This window comes from Pneumocystis carinii, assembly GCF_001477545.1.
Source record: "Pneumocystis carinii B80 chromosome Unknown supercont1.8, whole genome shotgun sequence".
In the NCBI taxonomy this organism is placed as follows: domain Eukaryota; kingdom Fungi; phylum Ascomycota; class Pneumocystomycetes; order Pneumocystales; family Pneumocystaceae; genus Pneumocystis; species Pneumocystis carinii.
In genome coordinates this window covers 252804-273235 of record NW_017264720.1, presented here as the reverse complement: position 1 = coordinate 273235, position 20432 = coordinate 252804, and the positions used below count along the sequence as shown (strand labels likewise).

At 29.1% G+C, this 20432-nt stretch overlaps 10 protein-coding genes across 10 annotated transcripts; 4 read left to right on the top strand and 6 right to left on the bottom strand.

Moving 5' to 3' along the window:
- Nucleotides 1-18: 18 nt before the first annotated feature.
- Nucleotides 19-749, top strand: T552_04137 (hypothetical protein; the record flags this gene model as incomplete). The annotated part of the gene is made up of 4 exons (XM_018372188.1): nt 19-143; nt 191-434; nt 483-564; nt 615-749. The coding sequence occupies exons 1-4, from the start codon at nt 32-34 to the stop codon at nt 747-749; spliced, it is 573 nt and encodes a 190-aa protein (XP_018225828.1). The 5' UTR covers nt 19-31.
- Nucleotides 750-920: 171 nt separating this feature from the next.
- Nucleotides 921-2811, bottom strand: T552_01979 (hypothetical protein). The gene is made up of 6 exons (XM_018370540.1): nt 2790-2811; nt 2578-2745; nt 1925-2519; nt 1760-1878; nt 1036-1707; nt 921-985 (listed from the first exon to the last, which is right to left on the bottom strand). Exons 3-6 carry the CDS (start codon nt 2172-2174, stop codon nt 965-967), a joined length of 1062 nt encoding a protein of 353 aa, XP_018225827.1. The 5' UTR covers nt 2175-2519; nt 2578-2745; nt 2790-2811; the 3' UTR covers nt 921-964.
- Nucleotides 2812-3055: 244 nt separating this feature from the next.
- T552_01978 (hypothetical protein) lies at nt 3056-5641 on the bottom strand (the record flags this gene model as incomplete). Its single annotated transcript, XM_018370539.1, has 14 exons — nt 3056-3094; nt 3139-3171; nt 3218-3270; nt 3315-3749; nt 3803-3851; nt 3897-4151; nt 4197-4323; nt 4367-4562; nt 4608-4757; nt 4802-4887; nt 5043-5226; nt 5277-5440; nt 5501-5556; nt 5621-5641. The coding sequence occupies 14 exons, from the start codon at nt 5639-5641 to the stop codon at nt 3056-3058; spliced, it is 1848 nt and encodes a 615-aa protein (XP_018225826.1).
- A 171-nt stretch (nt 5642-5812) lies between these two features.
- Nucleotides 5813-6938, bottom strand: T552_01977 (GTP-binding protein ypt3). The gene is made up of 8 exons (XM_018370538.1): nt 6894-6938; nt 6819-6850; nt 6662-6732; nt 6521-6611; nt 6442-6475; nt 6197-6390; nt 6063-6143; nt 5813-6014 (listed from the first exon to the last, which is right to left on the bottom strand). The coding sequence occupies exons 2-8, from the start codon at nt 6844-6846 to the stop codon at nt 5884-5886; spliced, it is 630 nt and encodes a 209-aa protein (XP_018225825.1). The 5' UTR covers nt 6847-6850; nt 6894-6938; the 3' UTR covers nt 5813-5883.
- Nucleotides 6939-7490: 552 nt separating this feature from the next.
- On the bottom strand, nt 7491-9745 carry T552_01976 (hypothetical protein). The gene is made up of 3 exons (XM_018370537.1): nt 9480-9745; nt 9048-9180; nt 7491-8998 (listed from the first exon to the last, which is right to left on the bottom strand). The coding sequence occupies exons 1-3, from the start codon at nt 9697-9699 to the stop codon at nt 7537-7539; spliced, it is 1815 nt and encodes a 604-aa protein (XP_018225824.1). The 5' UTR covers nt 9700-9745; the 3' UTR covers nt 7491-7536.
- Nucleotides 9746-10592: 847 nt separating this feature from the next.
- Nucleotides 10593-11077, bottom strand: T552_01975 (hypothetical protein). The gene is made up of 2 exons (XM_018370536.1): nt 10918-11077; nt 10593-10854 (listed from the first exon to the last, which is right to left on the bottom strand). The coding sequence occupies exons 1-2, from the start codon at nt 11029-11031 to the stop codon at nt 10630-10632; spliced, it is 339 nt and encodes a 112-aa protein (XP_018225823.1). The 5' UTR covers nt 11032-11077; the 3' UTR covers nt 10593-10629.
- A 23-nt stretch (nt 11078-11100) lies between these two features.
- On the top strand, nt 11101-13592 carry T552_01974 (hypothetical protein; the record flags this gene model as incomplete). The annotated part of the gene is made up of 7 exons (XM_018370535.1): nt 11101-11185; nt 11236-11253; nt 11576-11624; nt 11671-11762; nt 11810-13147; nt 13190-13340; nt 13390-13592. The coding sequence occupies exons 1-7, from the start codon at nt 11147-11149 to the stop codon at nt 13590-13592; spliced, it is 1890 nt and encodes a 629-aa protein (XP_018225822.1). The 5' UTR covers nt 11101-11146.
- Nucleotides 13593-13817: 225 nt separating this feature from the next.
- T552_01973 (hypothetical protein) lies at nt 13818-14506 on the top strand. The gene is made up of 4 exons (XM_018370534.1): nt 13818-13895; nt 13964-14090; nt 14139-14151; nt 14304-14506. Exons 1-4 carry the CDS (start codon nt 13864-13866, stop codon nt 14459-14461), a joined length of 330 nt encoding a protein of 109 aa, XP_018225821.1. The 5' UTR covers nt 13818-13863; the 3' UTR covers nt 14462-14506.
- Nucleotides 14507-14917: 411 nt separating this feature from the next.
- On the top strand, nt 14918-16762 carry T552_01972 (hypothetical protein). Its single transcript, XM_018370533.1, has 8 exons — nt 14918-15226; nt 15270-15499; nt 15548-15653; nt 15700-15890; nt 15936-16092; nt 16137-16310; nt 16360-16598; nt 16646-16762. Exons 1-8 carry the CDS (start codon nt 14964-14966, stop codon nt 16714-16716), a joined length of 1431 nt encoding a protein of 476 aa, XP_018225820.1. The 5' UTR covers nt 14918-14963; the 3' UTR covers nt 16717-16762.
- A 213-nt stretch (nt 16763-16975) lies between these two features.
- On the bottom strand, nt 16976-19612 carry T552_01971 (hypothetical protein). The gene is made up of 6 exons (XM_018370532.1): nt 19456-19612; nt 19351-19407; nt 18290-19294; nt 18144-18239; nt 17553-18086; nt 16976-17507 (listed from the first exon to the last, which is right to left on the bottom strand). Exons 1-6 carry the CDS (start codon nt 19564-19566, stop codon nt 17022-17024), a joined length of 2289 nt encoding a protein of 762 aa, XP_018225819.1. The 5' UTR covers nt 19567-19612; the 3' UTR covers nt 16976-17021.
- Between the last annotated feature and the right edge of the window lie 820 nt (nt 19613-20432).

Sequence of the window (20432 nt, the reverse complement as noted above, 5' to 3'; positions counted from 1 at the left end):
GATCTTCTTTTTTCAAAGTTCATCTTGGAAAATGGTAAATCTAAAATCTCAGAAGCGTTTAGCAGCTGCTGTTCTTGGATGTGGCAGACGGAAGATCTGGATTGATCCTAATGAGATATCAGAGATTAGCAATGCTAATTCACGTATATTTTTTTTAAAATATTGGGTTTTTCTTGATTATTTTTTTCAGGACAAAATATACGCAGGTTAATTAAGGATGGATTGATCATACGCAAGCCTCATGTTACTCATTCTCGTTTTCGTGTTCGTCTTTTGCATGCTTCTAAGAGTAAAGGTCGTCATATGGGACCGGGAAAACGTAAAGGAACAGCAAATGCACGATGCAGTTCTAAATTTCAATGGCAATGTCGTTTAAGGGTTCTTCGTCGTTTACTGCGTAGATATAGAGATGACGGGAAGATTGATAAATATTTGTATATTTATTTTTATATATATTAAAATAATTATATATATATATATAGATATCATACGTTATACGCAAAGGCGAAGGGAAATCAGTTTAAGCACAAAAGGGCATTAGTTGAGTTTATTCATCGTGAAAAAGTATGTTTATATATATATATATATAAAGAAAAAATAAATGTTTTTTCTAGGCGGAAGCAGCAAGATCTAATCTAATTCAACAACAAATGGAAGCTAGACGAGCTAAGGCAAAGGCTGTAAAAGAAAAACGTATTCAACGTAGTATTGAAAAGAGAAATGAACTTCTTAAAGCTGATGAAAAATAATTTTTAATAATTTTTTTAAAATATTTAAAGTTGTAAATTAGTATTTAAGAAGAATATATTACATATTTATATTATTATTCAGTCTGTATGAAAAAAATGTAAATTAAGGACCTATAGATGTATGAAGAAAGTATAAAATGTAGTAATAAATGGAAAAAAATGCTTATAAAAGGTCATTAATGATTTAGTTTATAGTATTATGTGAATGTTTGTAATTAAATAAGCAAAACCTCATCCTAAGGTATTGAATTAAATGAAGGAAGATTTTGAAGAAAGAAAAAATTACCTGATTTTCTTCTAATGTAGGGTTAATTATCCATGGATCAAGACAATAAGGTTTTTTGATTGGAGTAGCTGATTTTTCTTTTATAAAAGATTTTTCATTAGATTTAAAAGAATTTGTATCCTGTGTATTTTTATATTTTTCTTTATAATATATATCATCAAAAGTATGGTTTTCTGATAAGTTTGTATAATCTATGCCGATTTCATCATTATTATGTAGCGAAAATGCTTCTTCAGATAAAGGTTCCATATGATCTATCTTTATTATAGGCAAACAATGCATTAAATCATATTGATCTGAAAATAACCATAAATGATTTAAGGCTGTTTTTGAAGTAAGTCTTTTTGTGTCGTCAATTGCTAGTAATTTTATTATGAAATCTTCCAATAAAGGATTATTGCATTCTCTTAATCTATTTTTTAATAAATATGATGCGTTAATTTCTATATTATAATAATCATTTTTCCAAAATTTTGCATTTTTAAAATGAGGTGGATATCTTCCTAATAAGCGAGCTATTTCAATGGCTAATGAAGTTCTGGATGTTTCTACAGTGGATAAAAAAGGTCGAGAATTTTTTTTAATTTCATCATTATCAAATAAAAGTTCAAGTAAAATTAATCCAAGGGAAAAAATATCAATAGAAGGGCCAAATGGTAGTCCTAATAAAACCTATTTTTTTTAAATAATGTAAAAATTCAGAAAGAAAGGAGTACACGGATACCTCTGGTGCTCTATAATAAACTGATTGTAAATCGAAATCAACATAATAAGCTTCTATTGCTTCCAAAGGAATAGCGTTTCCAAAATCAATAATTTTAAGTTTTACCGATCTAGGATTATCTAAAAAATGTTCCAATTAACCAATAATTATACTTGTATCTCTTACCTGAATAACAACGTAGAATATTTTCGGGTTTTAAATCTGCATGGATAATATTCGCTCTATTATGAAGAATATTAAGAGATATTAAGATTTGTTTTGCAATTTTTCGAAGTGTTTTATGTCTTACATGACATGCTAATGGTGAATGTAAAGGATCACCCGATGTAGAAAGATGCATGCATCTTCCAAGCTTTATAGGTAACGGATCTAGTGCCTCAAGCACCAAATGAAAGCATTCATTTTCGACAAACATTGAAAATGCTTTAACAATCGGAGGATTAAAAGGTTGTAAATATGGTAACCGATGAATCCGCTTTAATAAACAATATTCCTAGTAATAGGATGTCAAAACCCAGTCGTATTCATTTCTCTCCTTATACTTGATGTCCAAATTCTCCATATGCTTGGTTCATTTTTTTAATCACACGAAATGGCTGATCTGGTCGTAACTTATCTACCGCTAATATACAACATGAAAATGCTCCCGCACCAATAAATGATTTCAATTCATAACGATCAATCAAAATATTCGTTTTTAATCTTTTTTCTTGTATAAATATTGATTCGAATGTTTGATATTTTAAACTCTCAAACTCATCTATACAACTCATTTTAAGAATATTTCATATATTGATAATAAATAATTAATCCCATACTTTCTAACACTGAATTTCTATTATATTTCTTATTTTTCTCCCGGTTTTTTGCCTCTTTTTCCTGTTGACTTAGATGTTTTTTAAACTTTTCTGTTAAACCCAATGTAGCCCGAACTACTGCCTGTTGACCTCCTTCAAAAGACATCTTAAGATTTCTAATAAGAATATCTATAAAAATGTTAGTTTTCTGTTATAATTCTTAATAAATTAACTTAAAAATAGCTTATCTCATATCTCTGGTTTTTCTGAGGTTTGATCGTAGAGATCGGCTCAGTAAAAGGCCTTTATATAATATATTAAGGAATAGTAATATGTATTGAAAAGATTTAAATATACAACATTCTATTTTTTATAGAATAATTAAGTTAAAATCCATATAGAAATAGATTTAGAATGAGAAATTGAAAAAAAATAATCAAAAATGAGTGTGATGTATGATAATATAAATGAATAAAAAAGAGGAGTCTTGTCATTGTTTTTATTGTAGAGCCATAAGACTTCCGATAAATGTCAAAATCTAATAAATAATTATAAAAATAAGATAGAAATTAAATGAATTACCAAACGTGAACGAACGTCTACAATATCTTCGGGCTTTTTAAGAGTTAGAAAGGAGATAATAAGATGAAAAGAGAATTACCACAAGGAAAATAAGTGCGCCCATCTTTCTAGCAATTGAAATGGCTAGTTTTGCTATTGAAATATTAATTATGATTATAAAAAAGAGAAAAAAATACCATTTAAAAAAGCATCTTCATATGAAACTCCAGAAGTTACAAGATTATAATCGACATAATCACTTTTTAGACCATTTAATACATCTAATAAAAATATGCCATTTTTTAAACAAGGATCTTTGAAACTTTTAATTGTGCTAGTTTTACCGCCTTTTCGAGACATTTGGTTACACCATAAAACCATGTCTGAATCAGTAATTTCTTTGCCATCTTTTGATAAGGAACTAAGAGTTTGTATGATATTTTGCCTCATCAATTGCCAAACGAGAGCCAATGTTAAGGTCTTGGATCCATCGACAATATCTGCACCTTGAATTCCTACAAGAGAATAGCCACATCCTTTTCCCAGTTCAACAGCATAATTTGCATTCTCAACAGATTTGAATCGAGAAAGTTCGATGCCATCTTTAGGTTTAGAAACACGTTTCCAATTTACTATTTTATTTTTGTCATGAAAAATATATTTAAATTTTGTAAGGAAGATTTACCACAATTTTTTATAACTTTATCATAAGCTTGTAATAAAATTAACCCACTCTTTTTGAAAAAATTAATTAATAATAAAGTAAAAGAGTTTCTTACTTTTAAATCTTCAAATAAATCAACTACAAAAGGTTCTACATCAAGACTATTTAGCCATAAAGTAAAGACTCTTGCTTCGCGTTCTCCTTCTGCATCATAATCTTCAATTTCTGGGAATTCTTCTAATAATTCTAAACTAGGAAAAGTATTAAATAAATGAGCAACAAAAGCAAGATTGAGTTTTGGATTTCCAGAAACGAGAGCACTAGGTGTTAAATATTTTCTACAGCCTATTTTCTCAGTAGATTGTAAAATCTATAAATTAGAAAAATAAAATAATAAAATTTATTGATAAAATACTTCTTCTGCCCTTTTTAATAAATCCGTTGTTTTTAAAGGATCTCTTGTACATTCCTCTGGCTTCAATTGATTAAGAAGAATTATGTAATTCTCACCATCAGATACATCTGATGAAAAATTTGTCACTCTTTATCATTGTAAAAAAATTAACAATTGTAAAATAAATATACCTCTTATCCCATTTTGCTGCGTTTAGATGAAAATTAAACCATCTTAAAAGAATCTGTTCAGGTGGGAGTCTTAAAAATTGCTCAAGTGTTTCATCTTCTTCAAGTAATCGATATAGTTCAGGATGAAATTTGATATCAACTTTACTCAAAAGTCCTTTACGAATAATTTGCCATATAAGACCAAGAATAAGATATTCTTGCTCACTTAAAATATTTTTATTATATAAATTTTAATACTCACCTTTTCCATCAATTAAATCTTGAGCACCAATATTTACAACTGAACATCCAATAGCTTTAGCTGAATTAATAACAATATTGTTATTTTCCATCATTTGAAAATTATTAATCGGTCTTCCACGTGATGGCTTGTTAAGAACACGTTCATCTACTTCATTTAAAATACTATAAACAAAAAAACATTTTCATCTTCACCAATTGTATCCATAACAGAGTCATTAATAAGCTTAGAAAGAACAAGTCCATCCCTACATTCATCAAAAATTTGCATCGTATCTTCCCTATTCAATAATTAAACTCTTCATTCATTCATAAAATCATAAAGAAAATAAATATATAAAAAAGTGCCAAAAAATACTAGATTTAAATAATACTTATTAATCATCCACAAAACACTTCTTTCGGCCCTTTTCTTATCTTCTTTCTAAAAACTTACGCAAATGGAAGTCGATCACATAGATCTTCATCATTTTTTAACACTAAATTAATATGTAGCGTAAATTCTTTTCGTTCATCCTCATTAATCGTATGTGTTACATTCGCTGATGATCCTTGAACTGTAATTCGGTTCTTATTTACCTCAAAAGCTTTCCGATTACGTCCTTCACGTAATTTCGTTACTAACTATTCCTTTTCTTTAAAAATACTCATTTAATCTCTTTCCATTCACTTTCCTCAATATAGTCCTCCACTTCTACTCTTCCACTACTATCTAAATGACATTCTTTTAAAGTCGCCCGGACTTCATCATATGATTTACGTTCTCCATAATATTCTGCCGCTTTAACAATAGTATGTTTATCTACATATCCTTTCCCGTCAATATCAAGTTTCCTTAATAAATCTTAGTGATATTCTCTCTTTTTTTCTCCCATTTATCAAAGCTTTTCTTACTTAAAATCATTTATTAATCCAAAAAGATTTTCTTGAGAAAGATTAGGAAATTTAACCTAAATAAACAGATTAGATTAATAAGAAGAAGTTAATTTTTATAAAGGAATTAATTAATATTACTTGAAGCTTTTCAATATTCATTTTCTATCAAAAAATATTAATAAATAAGTATATCGCAGAGGACTTGGAAAAAAATAAATTTATAGATGAGGAGTAAAGGGAAGAATGAATAGAAATGAATAGAATTGAATAGAATTGAAATAGAATTGAAATAGAATTGAATAGAATAGATTTTGTTTTTAATCGAGAATGAAATGATGTATTTTTTAATTTAATAGATAAAATAAATATAATGAATATGGTTTCATTATAGATATAATAAATCAGCAACATTTCCCGGTAGATTTTGTATTTTCTTTAGATGATGATGAAACGATGATTGTTTGTCCTTCGGTAGGCCGTGTAATTAAATCATTTGAATCAGTATTTTTTGTTGACATGGATTGGTAAACTTCTAAGTTAAAATGAATATTTATGAAGAAGAAAAAAAAAGGGAATTAACCATTTAAAATTGTTTGAAAAGCAACCTCGACGTTTGTTGAATCAAGAGCAGATGTTTCGATAAAAGAAAGTTTGCATTCCGCTAATGAAATAGTTATAAATGGATGAATAAATGAATAAAAATAAAAAAAATGCCTGCAAAATTTTTGCCATCTTCTGTAGATACTGCTCGTAAATGTCTTAAATCACTTTTGTTTCCAACCAACATAATAACAATATTGGAATCCGCATGATCTGACAATTCTTTAAGCCATCTTTGGACACTATCATAGCTTCCTTGTTTTGTAATATCATAAACTAATAAAGCACCGACTGCACCTCTATAGTATCTTTGATGTATATATTAATCTAGTGATCTTTTATTTAAAGAAAATACATACGCAGATGTTATTGCACGATAACGTTCTTGACCAGCTATAAAAAATATAAAAATATATACAATATTGTAGAATGTTAAACCTGTATCCCATATTTGTGCTTTAATTGTTTTTCCATCTACTTGTATACTTCTTGTAGCGAATTCTACACCAATAGTAGATTTTGATTCTAACTAAAAAATATAAATATATAAAAGAGAATGGCCAATATTAAATGGCATACATTGAACTCATTTCTTGTAAAACGACTTAATAAATTTGATTTTCCGACACCAGAATCTCCAATTAATACCACTTTAAAAATTATTTTTAATAAATGAAAAAAAAATAATAATTATAAGTTGTAATATATTGTTACAACTTAAAGAAGATATTTGTACCTTTAAAAAGATAATCGTATTCATCCATTCTTCTTGTATTTTTGTTATTTAAAGGTTAAAAAAATAAAAAAATACCCTTATTTTTTTTATAAAAAAAAAATATTAAAATCTTTAAAGTCCTTAATTATTTTTATCTAAATGGTCTATTATTAACACTTTTTAAAGCTTTTTTAATATTATTTTTTATCTTATCCTATCTTTTTTCAATTTCTTAAAAAAAGTCCGCGGATCGGTCTATAGTTGCAATGGTTGGTTTGAAGTAGTAGTGCCTTTAGAGAGAAAAAAAAACTTAGAATATAATGAAAAAAATCTTGAATTAGATATATATACAGCAGATAAAATATAAAGCTTCAATGATTTTGTTTCTAATTGATATATTAAAAGCTGACATAATATGTGAAATGAATGTAAAGATATTCAAAATGTATTTGTTATTGCCGTTAATCATTAGTCTTTCATAAACTCGAGCGATTACTAATATTCAAGTCATCTAAAGAATAAATCAAAACAATGCTAATATTTTTTTTTTCATTTATGATGATTATTAGCTAATCATTATAAATGAAAAATAAATTACACATAATCAGTCCTAGGTTAGAATTTCTATCATATCGCAGTTTTTGCTATACATAATTTCAATGCGTATATTATCCAAAAAACTTTTTTTTCTCATATATTATTAAGATGCTATTAATCATAAAACCATAAACTTAGATAATCAGATGTCGAGAATAAGATGACATCTATTCGCTTCTACGTCTTGAACGTTTTGATTTAGGTTTACATTAGTTAAATTATCTTGAATCAATATTGGCATATATTCATGAATTGTCTTTCGACGTTTGTGAGGTTTCATATTAGAAAACATGTTTACTTTCATATCTGAGACATCTGATAAAAGAGTTGAATTAAAGTTAGATGAAACAGACATGTCTTGTTCAATATATTTTGCATTGTTAAACCCATTTGTTTCATCTTTATTAGTGATACTTTCTGTGTTTAAATGAATATTGCTATAATCATTTTGATGATCATCTGATACATTTCTTAATGAAAGATATGCTTGATCAATTGATGTAGATCGAGAGAGTCGATTATTCAAATTTGTATCAACTATTTGATGATAAAAGTCGTTACATCGTGATGCCTCTTTCCATGTTTGAGGCGACCATGTTTTCGTAAATATTGAATGTTGTTTATTATGACCAATTGAATAACGTTTAGGGCTTAATACATCTCGCTGTTCCCATTGATTTATCGCTGTTGTAATAGGAAAATGTGTACTTGTTGTTTGTCCTGGGTCTAGATCATTTAATGTAGAAGGCATATTTGTAGTATTTGGTAGATATAAATAAGTATCATCTACAGATTGATAGCTATATGATGATTGCGAATTAATTGTTGATGCATCATCTGATGCTTGATATGCAGGTCCCGGAAGTGTCATTGATACACCCGAATTTGCATTAATACCTTCTTTTTGTATATATTCATGGGCAACAGGGGATAATAAAGATGGATTTTGAACCATTAATTCATGAAATGGCTGATTTTGTTGAGAAAATATTTCTCGATATAAAGGTGGATGTTGTTTAATATAATCTTCTTCGTATGTTTGTTTCAATTCCTCATGGTCTAATGATAATGAAGAAGCAGATGCTCGTCTTTCTCTCGAAATTCCCCATAATGATCGTGAAACAGGAATTCCGTATGTCTGCTGAAATTGTTTTCTATGGCATATTTTATTTCTTGGTTCAGAATACGAAAAAACATAGTTTTGCGGTCTTTCTTCTGATGATTGAACTGTTGAACGAAGAAAATATCCGGGTGGTGTTGTTACCGGGGTTACTGGGAGTGACTGTGTTACTGTAGATGCATTCATATATGTTGATGTATTATTAGGCAATGCCCCTTCTTGAGACCATCTTCTATTCATTAAAATTGGTGCAGTATGAGGCGGCGTCATTTGTCTTTCTTTTAAACGTCTTGCAACACTATGATTTCGGTTTCTTGATAATCTAAGCATTTGAAGATGCTGTGCTGCCGCCATTACCGCCGTCGTTCGTACATAATTAGTTGGATGATATAAAAATGCCTTAATATTCGTCACAAAAAGAGGATAAAGAAGATCCGTAATACGCTCTTTATTCGCAAATTCTAGAGCTCTTTCAAATGAAATCCTATAATATCCATAAATCCTTCAATAATTATATTAATATATCTTCCTACCAAACGCCTTTAAGATGCATTGCTCCCACTTTAACAACCGACCGAACTTTTTCTCCCTTAAGAATACCATCTCGTTTGCCGCGGCTCATTCCTGCAACATTGAGAAGTTTCGTACCATTAACCATATCATTATCTATAAAAATAAATTAGATAACCAAATATATATATAAAAATAAAAAATAACAAAGTCCACGTTAAGAATCATTTGTTCCGTTTTATATGTAAAATACATCGTTTTTGCTTGTTTTTTCCTTCAGAATAAACGATTTATTAAATAATTGATTCAATTGAGTCAATATATTAAAAATAAAGTAATATGCCTTTATATAATAATATATGGATAATATGCATTTATTTTGTAGAAAATTAACGCATATAATACGCATAATTTGAAAATATAACGCATATAGCTTATTAAATGATAAAGCATACCTTCTCTACGTGCAACACATACTGATTTGGCTTCTACTTGAAAACAAAGCGTCCCTTCATCCTCCCAAAAGGTGGTTGTTACTCTTGGTTTTCCGCCAGGAGGACACGTTTGACCCGTTGGATCAAACTCTGATATATCCACTTGTTCATTAGATTCATTTTCCCCTTTTGTAGCTGTATATATAAGTGTAGAGCCTTGAGAGGATTGTTTGCTCTTCATCGGCTCGGCCGGCCGAGCCCTAGAGCGTTCTGAAAGAATTGGGTCGTTCTGTTGTGTTAGTAATTTGCCAAGTATTTAATCAGATGCGTCCAAGCAGACCGTCTTGGAATCGTACGGAACACTGATCTGCATTGATCTGATTTTAAGGGCGCTTAGAGGAACCATACTTCAGAGATTTGGGGTTGAACCCTATAAAGCGAAGTTCGGCTGGAAAAGCAGGGGAAAGGTGTGAAAACCGGCGATTAAGACGCCATTTGGAACACCAAGCACATATCGTGCCGTAGAAAACGGTAGATATAATATCATATATAGCAAAAAAATATATATATTGTATATTGAAAACCTATTTTATATAAAAAACAAACATGCATAATTTTATTTTATATACATGTGCTATAGAAGCTTTATTTTTTTTAAAGAATCACTTTAAAGATTGCCTTTTTATCTATTTTATTATTTTAATAGGGCTATTTTTATATATATATGATTACTACTATATAGCTTCGCACTTAAAATATGTATCGGCGCTACACCCGAGTTGTAAAGTGCCCAACCAAGTTTTTTGCTCGGTACTGTGAGGCATGAGTTTTTTCTTTTATAATTACCCTAAAAGAGTCAGAGTAATGGCTTCTCTTTAAAATTCAAGCCGTTATTTACACGGAAACGTACATTAACGTTTCAGGAATTATGAATTCATAAAGGGTAAAGGGTTATGTACAATATTTTTAGAAAAGTATAGATTTCTTTTCCGATTATATAATATATACAATTATATTTTTCATTTAGTATTAATTTTATCTTTTTTAATCTTGGCGATTTATATTTAAATACTAACGCTGTCGTTAAAATAAACCTATTATATCTATATAATATATATAATATACTTAATATACATATAATATACATATAATATAATACATGTCATTTTGCTTATTTTTTTTCAGAACTTGGTCCCTCTTTATTCATTTCCTTTAAGACTATCTCGACTTCCGGTAAAATCGCCGTTAAATATTCAAATTGTTTTTGTGTCAGCGATAACCCTTTTTTTCCTGGTTTCATTTGTCCTGTTGCTGTTTCCTCATAATATTCTCTTATATCTATTAATATTTTCCCCTTCCATCGGCTCAGACTCAATCGTCGTGTACGTCCCTCTAACTTTATTTTAATATATTAATAAATTTCTTTTAAACTTGAGTTTTATATGTAATTTTTTCTTACTTCCCAATATGCTTGACCGTTTGTATCATATAAGGGTTTAGTAGGATATGTACATGTACGTTTCTCTACATTTTTTTCTTCATTTTCATCCTCAGCTCTTTCATGTTTAGTCATTATTTAGATTATCCTTTGTTTAAGCAGTAAATTGTTTACTTGTATATATACGTTTGTCAGGAATACGGGCGAAGGACATTTAAAAAGTTAATTAAAAGCCTTATTAAGACGGCTAATGGATTCCTCTAATTTAGAGGAACATTTAAAAGCAACGGTATTTAAATATATAATAAGTAGTTTATGTTTTATTTATATGAGATATAGTTGACAGATGCTTTTAATGTATGTAATGAAATTGGTTAAAATGATAAGTTTAAGAATTTGAGTATATTTTGTTTATATATTGGGTATATATGTGAAAAGAAAGAGATATTTAAAAATTTGGAGTATATATGAAGAAACATGGAAATATTATTGAGAAATATGAGATATATTAACAAAAGTTATATTTATAGATGGAGGTTAAATTTTTAATAAGCAATTTATAATTGTGAAATTGGAGTATGAAACATAGTGTTTTATACAGTTTTATTTTATTTATTTGCAGTTTATTTTGATATATTTATTTATATGTTTTTATGGAAAAATATTGACTTTTTATTAGAAGGCACAGACAGCAGTTTTATTAGATTCATCTAATAATATTAATGATGGTATTTTCTATGTTTTTTTGTTTTATATTTAATGTTATAATTTTAGCTATTCATGCGTATACACAAGCATGTTCATTATTGAAAGAAGTTATTGTGCAACTTCCAGAGGGTAAATATCAAGAGCGTTTGCAGGTGACAGTAAGTGATATTATATTAAAATATTTGATATTTATAATTTGAATTAGTATCGAGCATATTTAGAACGAGTTCATTTGCTTGATGGACTTAATCAGTCGGATTTGGATGATGCAGATGAAGCAATATTTGCAGATGCACAGACATCGGCTTCATCTCCTACAGGATTTTTTCCGGAATCGCCACACTGTGAATCTCATGATAATGTGGATTCTTGTACTTCAGATTTATCAAAAAAATCATTTACAATGAATTATATTAAGCAGATTTCATTCTCTGATATTAATTTATTAAGTCCAATAAAGTATTTACTGAAGCCGATTAAAGAAATTATTTCTCCACCAGTACCTTTTTTAGAATCACCGGATCAAATAGGATCTGTTATTCCTTTGAATTCTAAAGGGTCATTGGAACTTGTTAAGAATGCGGATAATATAGAAGCTGATGATACAATTATGGAGGAAAACAAATCTGTTTCATCTGGGAAAGTTTCTATTGAAAATGATTCAGAATTGGTTTCTAAACAGATATTTTCTTTGAATAACACATTTGCTAATTGGTCGCCATTGTTGAATGATTCACCCACTTTTTCTCATGTTGATAATTCGAAGAAACCTGTTTTTCCATATGATTCAACAGATTCTCTAATCTTTGAAGAAACTCATATAGCACCTTTTTTAAGAGTTTATTCAGATCACAAATTGCAAAAAGAAAATCAACATGATGATATTTTTGAAAAAGATACTTCGAATGAAAAAAAAGATACTTTCATGTATCAAAATGATCAATCTTTTTCTGAAACTAAAAAGAAATTGTATTCTTTATATAATAATTCTTGCGTCTCTTTCAATTATTTTGATAAATTATCTACAAATTTTTCGGATACATTGACAAATTCATCAGCACAAATATCTACTGCAACATTAATTCCATCTAGTTCGTCAAATAAAACAAGACATAGTGATACATATATATCTTTTTTACACGATAATATACTCCCTAAGACTTCATTGTTGGAAGTGGATCCCATACATATGCAAAAACCTAGGAATCCTATTGAAAAAACATATTGGCTAATGAAGATTCTTCAAAAATTATTAATGCCATTTATTATTAAATCTGAAGGATCTTATATAACACCTCAACTTTTTATACCTAAAGATATATGGTATGTTAAAAATGTAAAATTAAAAGGAGAAGAAGAAAAGATTAAAGTCTGCGAATCTTTAATATTCACTCTCAATAAAATAAAATCTCTTAAGAAAGATGATCTTCAATCTTTAATTAAAGAATTGGTATATTTGGATAATATGGTTGATATATTTCGTTTTTGGCTTTTAAAAAAATTCGGTACTGAAGTTGTAAATCCAAAAAAGCGATATGGGATTGTGAGTTTATACTTTTTTATATATATTTCTAATCATTTATAGATTAAATTTATTAGTAAATCTAAATTTTTGATAAAAACTCCTCCTCCTGATCAATTTAATACACATAAATTCGGGATTGTACAGTTTGATGGTCCTAGGAAATCTTATTTGACTTCTATTTATCGTTTATTTGGATCTGCACAGATTATCGGTATATTATATTTACTTCAATTTACTTTCTTCTTTTTTAATTTTTTTAGGTCAAGTTTTAAATATATTTGATTTTCATGAATTACCACTTAAGGCTCGAGATAGCATTCATCAAATCTTAATAAACATCTCTGATTTTTTTGAAAACGTCATATGTCATTTTGTACTTATGGATATAAATGTATTGCTCGATCATTTCATTAAACAATTTCTCTATGGAAATGATTATAATACAATTATCAGCACATATTAATTCTATATTCTTTATATTCTTTCATATCTTTACTACTTTCTTCAAAAATATATCATCTTTTATAAACCCTAAAACCTTTCTAATTATTTACATTAAATTCATAAGGGTTTTTTATAAATTTAACTATTTTAACTAATATCTTTGTATTTTTCTTTCAATTAGACTACTTAAAAATTATTATTTTAACTTTCTTAGGGGTGGTTAAGAATAAACGTCTAAGCGTTAAAAAAAAAATAAAAAAGTCTTTAAATATTAGTTTTTCTTATTAAAAATGCAAGAAACTGTAGAATCTCCTTGTAATCAGTAAGTTTCTCTTGTGATTATAATAATTAAAGACTTTGTGTATAAATTTTCTAAAATCGAATTTATAGATATGAATTGAAGAAAAAAGAAAAGGCTTTAGACTCTATTGAATCACCTGAAATATTAGAAGAAGATGATGAAGATCTTGAGGATGATTCAAGTGATGGTGATTCAGACGATGAAAATGATTTAGAGGTATTCTTTTAATAAAAAAAATATATCAAGATATATTATGGATTATAGGAAATTGATGAAGGTATTACAGCATATGGATGTTTTCTTATGTCATGTTTTCTTTTTTTCTTGAAAGGGGTTTTATTAAATATCTGTTTTAAATATTTATTAAATATTTTATTTAATTTTTACAATTTTTTTTTGCTTTTAATTATATACTAATTTTTTATTTAGAAGACGCTACAGAAGATGATATGGCTGAGATCGATCCTTCAAATATCATAAAATCATGTCGAACACGCGGAATAAGGGTAGATTATGTAAAAGATGTTAATTGCGATGATATACTTGAAGACGATGAAGATGACACTGATTTTAATGTTCCTTCATAAGATTTATAAATATCAGTTGTTTTTATTTTTTTTTCTTTTATAACCAATATTTCTTTAATGGCTAAGAACATATTTTTACATAACCGGCTCAATTATCTTTGTGTGTGTCTAGTTTTTTTTTAATTTAGTATGTGCTCTGATAGACTAAATAGACATGTTAAATAGGCTATTTGCTGTATTTTTATATGTTTTTTTTTTCTATATTCCTTCTAACTACTCTTCTATAGTAATATTTTCTGACAATAGTTACCATGACAATAGTTTCTATGGTAATTGTTTCCATACCAACTGTTTCCATGCCAATAGTCTCCATACCGACGGTTTCCATAACAATCGTCTCCATGACAATCTCCCCGTACAAAAATCTTCAACCTCACAAAATTTTATGTCTCAATTTTCTGCCAAATATTCAAGAAATAAGCACAAAATGTACCTTTTAACCTCTTTATTTAATATATTTTAACACTTTTAATAACTATTTATCTTTTTTTTTATTTAAAATATGGTGGAATCAGATATTGATTATATTGAGAAACTATCATCATCAGATGTTTCACTTTTTGAGGAGGAAAGAGGCGAAAAAAAGGGTAAAAAAGAGAGGAAGAAGCATAAGAATCGTATATCTTTAGTCCCAAAGTCTAATTCAGTGAGTGGATATTCATGGGAAAAAGCATATCATCGCTCTTGGGATGTTGTTCAAGAAGATCAACAAGGGAGCCTTACTACTACGCTTATACAGATAACGCAAGCTGGAAAACGCAAAAGGTTGATTTTTTGGTGTATTTTTTTTTTTTTATTGGGTTGTCAGGATTATTCGTGATACAATTCCTTTACAGCGTGGAATTATTAGATATCTTGTCCTTATTCTTGATCTTAGTTCAGCAATGGCTAAAAGAGACATGATTCCTAGTAGATTTCTTGTAGAAATTGACCATGCATGTGCATTTGTTTTAGAATATTTTGAGCAGAATCCGTTAGGTCAATTATCAATTCTTGGCATGCGTGATGGTCGTTCTATGCTTATTAGTTATCAAGGAGGTAGTTTTAGGAGTTTTTAGTAGAATTTTTTAAAAAGGTTATGTATAGGAAGTCCTCATGAGCATTTGATTGCTTTAAAACGATTGAAACAGATGGATCCATCAGGTGATGTGTCATTACAGAATGCTTTAGAGATGTCTCGTACAGTTTTATAGTAAATAAATGAAAAAATTGAAAAATATGGTTAATTGGTTTTATAGTTCTGCTCCAAAGCATGCAACAAAAGAAGTTTTACTAATTTTTGGTTCATTAATGTCACTTGATCCAGGTGATATTCATGAGACAATTGATGCTTTAGTTGATGATAAAATTCGTGTATATATGGTTGGTCTTTCTGCTTCAGTTTCCATTTGTCGGAAAATATGTAAAGAGACGAATGCAGGTGACGAATGTAATATATATCTTTTATTTTTAAAGAAGTTCTAATAAAAAACAGCGTCTTATGGTATTGTTTTGAATGAACAGCATTTTAAAGATCTTTTGATGCAATTTGTCATACCTCCTGCTTTACGAAAGTCGTATGAATCATCAGGAACGTTAATTATGATGGGATTTCCGTCGAAATTAGTTGAAGAAGAAACATTGTGTTCTTGGTAATATTTTTATTAAGAAAATATTTGATGTCTTATTTTTTTAGTCATTCGAATGTAATTAAAGAAGGATATCTCTGTCCACGATGTTATTCAAACGTTTGTTCGCTTCCAATTAATTGTCCAAACTGTGATCTTACATTAATTATGTCTACTCATTTAGCACGTTCTTATCACCATTTATTTCCTCTTAAGAATTGGGTAGAGGTTCCATGGGAAGAGTAATATTTCAAATTATTTATTTAATATTTGATTTAATATTAAATCTAGAGCAATTTCGACTCATTGTTATGCTTGTTTAATCCCTTTTCCTGAAAAACCTAAAGAACTTAATTCAGATTTATTTTATAATAGTATGAATCATTTTAAAGAAAAAAATAGAACAGATTCGTTTTCGACTATGCATAATTCTGTTTCAATTAGTTTTCGGTATGCATGTTCTGATTGTCATAAACATTTTTGTATTGATTGTGATGTTTTTGCGCATGAAATTTTGTTTGAGTGTATTGGTATGATTAATATTGTTATTATTATTTAAAATAATTCTATTGAAAAGGTTGTCAAACTACTTTAAAATATAAAGAGGATGAAAGTGCGGATACATCAGTTTTATTGGACAAAACATAGGAAGGATTAATAAATGTTTTATAAATAAATTATAGATTCTATTAACAAGCGATTTATGTTTTAAAAAATTATCCAAGTTAATTATATCTTCCTTAATACAAACCATATAATATTATGAATGATTGAACGCAAAGTTAAAATTTTTTACATATGCCAGCAAAGCAGAAACCAGAAGATCTAGCTTCGTTAAAAAAATAACAAATACATAATGCCTAAAGATTAATCCAGAATGCATAAGTGCTATAAATGTGTTAAATCTAAACTTAATTATGCGCATTTTATGTAAACTTAAAATTATAAAAAACTTAATAACTATATGTTCCATGATAAGATGAATGATGATGATGACTTCTCCATCTTTCTACTTGAAATGCTACTTTTTGCCCGTATTTACTCCCACGTAATGATACCATATGTTTGCGAATCTGAGTTGATACTTGATCACGATGAGCTGGAGATGCATGTTGCAATATATGCTGAATAAGATAATTCCCATATTGATCAGAAGCTATATCGATTAAAGGGATACGAGGTCTATCGGCTCGTCCTTCTGTAACTTTGGCTAAATATTGATTTAAGATATCTGGACCTCCTGCTTTAATTGCTTTTTCCACTACTTTGGAAGCAAATTGATCAACACTGTAAGCTACCGAATTTTCGAGAATATGCGATAATGCTCTTTCTCTATCTGAAGGAGATCCATATTCAACCATATGCTGAATGACCCAATTGCCCCATTGACCTCTTGAAATAATATCAATTTTATTTAAAACTTCTTCAATGCACGGCCTCTATGATTAAATGTTAATACAAAATGTTTAAAAAGAGTTTTTAACCTTATCTTCTTCCAAGCAATTTTCGAAAATATTTTGTACTACCAGACTTCCTGTTTCACCAAGAGCTACATCATGCCACATGCCTTCAAGAGCAGCATTTACGTATTTCATGATAGTAGGAGGTGATCCTTCCCAGCGGATCTCAAAAAGCTTTTGCCATACATGACAAGCATAGCGATGAGTTACAGTTTCTGGAATTCGACGAAGCAATTCGCTAACCATAGTTGCTTTTACATCTTCAGCGACATTATCGAATGCTTTTTGAACGACATGGCATCCAAATGCATCCATTGAAAGCGTAAGAACATTACCTCTAATAGCAGAAGCAATTCCATCTATATGTTCTTGGGTACCATGCTCAAAACATCGTTGTACAAGAAAGTTGCCAAAGCGATTTAACATTAAAGGATAAGCTTGAGCTACAATAGCATCAATAATAGCATGTTTTTGTTCAGCAGGAGCTAGCTTAAGTTTTTGTTGAAGAAATATTGAGGCTTGTTGATCATTACAATATACGATTTTGTCTACGATAACCTTATGAATAATTTAATATATCAAGGGTGTAAGCAATTAAAATAAGTGTAATAATACCTGCCAATTGTACGCAGCATTTCTATCTAAAAGACGACGATAATTAATGGGTTCTTGAGAATGAATATATCCTGAAGCAGATTGAGGGATAGATGTCTAAAAAATATAAGTAAATTGTTTTGTATACCATTGGAAGAAGATGTTACATTAGAATTCCAAATATGTTGATTCATTGCTACATTTCCTGGTACAATATTTCCCTGATGATCGTTTGGAACTTGGATAGAATTAAAAGTAGATGGTACAGCCATGGGTAAACGAGGTATTCCTGATGATGAACCTGTGGAAACTGCAGACATAGCAGGAGATGGAGGTTGATTAGGAAAAGAACCAAAATTATTAAATGAAGCATAATTAGAATCGGTAGACGCTCTTCTTCCGGACAAGGCAAAGTGATTAAATCCACCACTTACTGGAGGTCCACTAATACTAGTAGAAGCACGATGTACCTTCCAAGGCCTTATCATTCCGGTTTCCGAAGTCTGAGTAGAGATTGGCGATGATCTAGCAGTTGCCTGTATTTCGTTTAACGGCATAGTAGTCGTATTTTTAAGAGGACTATTTGATCGAGGTATAAAATTCCATGTATTACTATTGCTTCGTTTAGGAAATGATAATGGTATATTTTCTTCGGATTCAAAGTCTGGCGTAGATTCCTCGGTATAGGATACTGGCCAATATGATGTCATATGCGAATTTGCTGTCTGAGAATATCGATGAAAATCATTCAATTGAGAAACATCCAATTTATGTAAATAATTTTCTGCGCCTGAAATATTGATTACTTGATCAATTGTTTGCGCCGTAATTCTAGACTGTGCTACTTCTTCTTCAAGATGTTGAACTTGTCGTTGTGATGCCTTCAATTTTGCTTTTAAACGGGCTATTTCTGCCGATTCTGCAAATGTTGCATATGATGATGCAAAATCCACTGGTGTAAGTGGCGATATCATCGATGACGCATCCGTAGACATAGAAATAGAACGTGCATGGTCATGCATAATTGGTGTTGGATTTCCTATATGAACCGATTTTAATATTTCCTGTTCTTTAGATGTCCCCATCTTCTTCGTTTCATCTGTCTTTTGTCCTATATGGTCATTTTTTATCTTAATCTCCGATAATTGTTGTGTTATTTGGTCTTCTTCGCTCTATCATCAAAAATATTTAGTTTTCCCATATAAAACACTTATAAATGCATGCATACATCTCCAAATGTTTTATCTAACTCACATGATATATTCGTATTATATTCTTCCTCATTCTAAAACCCTGATCAAATACTACTTCTTTCTTATCAATTATTATATACTTTTAACTCGTTCTTTTTTCCTCGCCAGCAATTCTGCCCTCCTAGAACTACCGTTTCTATCATATCCTCTTGTTTCTCATCTATATTCTCTATTCCAGAGAATGTTCTCATTATAATTATCTATTATCTTTCTTTTTTCATCAAAACACTACAAATAATGTTTATAAATATTATTAAAAATCTATAAAAACTATTAAAAATTATATCATTCGATTCCTCTTCTCACCGCCGTTACGATTCTCTCATTCAAATGCACTGATTCTCCATAAATTTTATCAATTTAATCAATTAATAAAAATATCAACACGGGTGGTTCGTTCGTGACGTTTGGCTTGTCAATTAAAACAACCGTTAGTTTCAATATTAAATACGGGACACACTGTGTGTTCGTTGATAATATGTGTGTACGGATGAATATTACGTGTATTAAGGGTAGGGTTAGGTCTGTGGTCGGGGTTGGGCCAGGGTTATAGTTGGAGGTTAGGGTTATAGTTGGAGGTTAGGTTTGTGCTTGGGGTTAGGGTTATGCTTGGTGTTAGGGTTAGCGCTTGTGGTTAGGGTTAGGGTTGGGAATATTGATGTGATATAAAAGAAATGAATTGAATTAAATAATTATTTGATTAAGAATTATGATTTTTTTTGACATTTTTACATGAAAAATATTTGTTTTATTATATATTTTAAGAGTTTGAATGAAGTAATTTTTATAGAGTTTAAAACATTTATTATTACGACGAAAGAACCATTGAATTTATAAAAATAACAAAAATGAATTAACAAATTTTTATATTTAAACAATTGTAAAATAATCTCTCTCTCTCTCCCTCTCTTTTCATTATTTTTAATATATCTTTTTATATTATTTTTATAGTTGGAATTAGATCTTTAAGTATATTTAAAAGTATCTTGTTTGATTCTACAATCCATGAATTATAATATTTATGAATTAAATATTGGTATTTAAAGTCAATTAAAAT

Bases quoted from the DNA above. Each gene is read 5' to 3' on its own strand.
- T552_01979 (XM_018370540.1), bottom strand. From the start codon at position 2,174: ATGTTTGTCGAAAATGAATGCTTTCATTTGGTGCTTGAGGCACTAGAT. The intron at 1,879-1,924 runs GTAAGAGATACA...AACATTTTTTAG, and splicing joins TATTCTACGTTGTTATTCAG to ATAATCCTAGATCGGTAAAA. The intron at 1,708-1,759 runs GTATCCGTGTAC...TAAAAAAAATAG, and splicing joins TTTATTATAGAGCACCAGAG to GTTTTATTAGGACTACCATT.
- T552_01977 (XM_018370538.1), bottom strand. From the start codon at position 6,846: ATGGATGAATACGATTATCTTTTTAAAG. The intron at 6,733-6,818 runs GTACAAATATCT...TAATTTTTAAAG, and splicing joins ATACGATTATCTTTTTAAAG to TGGTATTAATTGGAGATTCT. The intron at 6,476-6,520 runs GTTTAACATTCT...TATTTTTTATAG, and splicing joins AGCACAAATATGGGATACAG to CTGGTCAAGAACGTTATCGT.
- T552_01976 (XM_018370537.1), bottom strand. From the start codon at position 9,699: ATGAAGAGCAAACAATCCTCTCAAGGCTCTACACTTATATATACAGCT. The intron at 9,181-9,479 runs GTATGCTTTATC...TTATTTTTATAG, and splicing joins ATGTGTTGCACGTAGAGAAG to ATAATGATATGGTTAATGGT. The intron at 8,999-9,047 runs GTAGGAAGATAT...TGGATATTATAG, and splicing joins ATGCATCTTAAAGGCGTTTG to GATTTCATTTGAAAGAGCTC.
- T552_01975 (XM_018370536.1), bottom strand. From the start codon at position 11,031: ATGACTAAACATGAAAGAGCTGAGGATGAAAATGAAGAAAAAAATGTA. The intron at 10,855-10,917 runs GTAAGAAAAAAT...ATTAAAATAAAG, and splicing joins ACGGTCAAGCATATTGGGAA to TTAGAGGGACGTACACGACG.
- T552_01973 (XM_018370534.1), top strand. From the start codon at position 13,864: ATGCAAGAAACTGTAGAATCTCCTTGTAATCA. The intron at 13,896-13,963 runs GTAAGTTTCTCT...TCGAATTTATAG, and splicing joins GTAGAATCTCCTTGTAATCA to ATATGAATTGAAGAAAAAAG.
- T552_01972 (XM_018370533.1), top strand. From the start codon at position 14,964: ATGGTGGAATCAGATATTGATTATATTGAGAAACTATCATCATCAGAT. The intron at 15,227-15,269 runs GTTGATTTTTTG...TTGGGTTGTCAG, and splicing joins CAAGCTGGAAAACGCAAAAG to GATTATTCGTGATACAATTC. The intron at 16,093-16,136 runs GTAATATTTTTA...TTATTTTTTTAG, and splicing joins GAAGAAACATTGTGTTCTTG to TCATTCGAATGTAATTAAAG.
- T552_01971 (XM_018370532.1), bottom strand. From the start codon at position 19,566: ATGAGAACATTCTCTGGAATAGAGAATATAGATGAGAAACAAGAGGAT. The intron at 19,408-19,455 runs GTATATAATAAT...TCAGGGTTTTAG, and splicing joins GAAAAAAGAACGAGTTAAAA to AATGAGGAAGAATATAATAC. The intron at 18,087-18,143 runs GTATTATTACAC...ATTATTCATAAG, and splicing joins ATGCTGCGTACAATTGGCAG to GTTATCGTAGACAAAATCGT.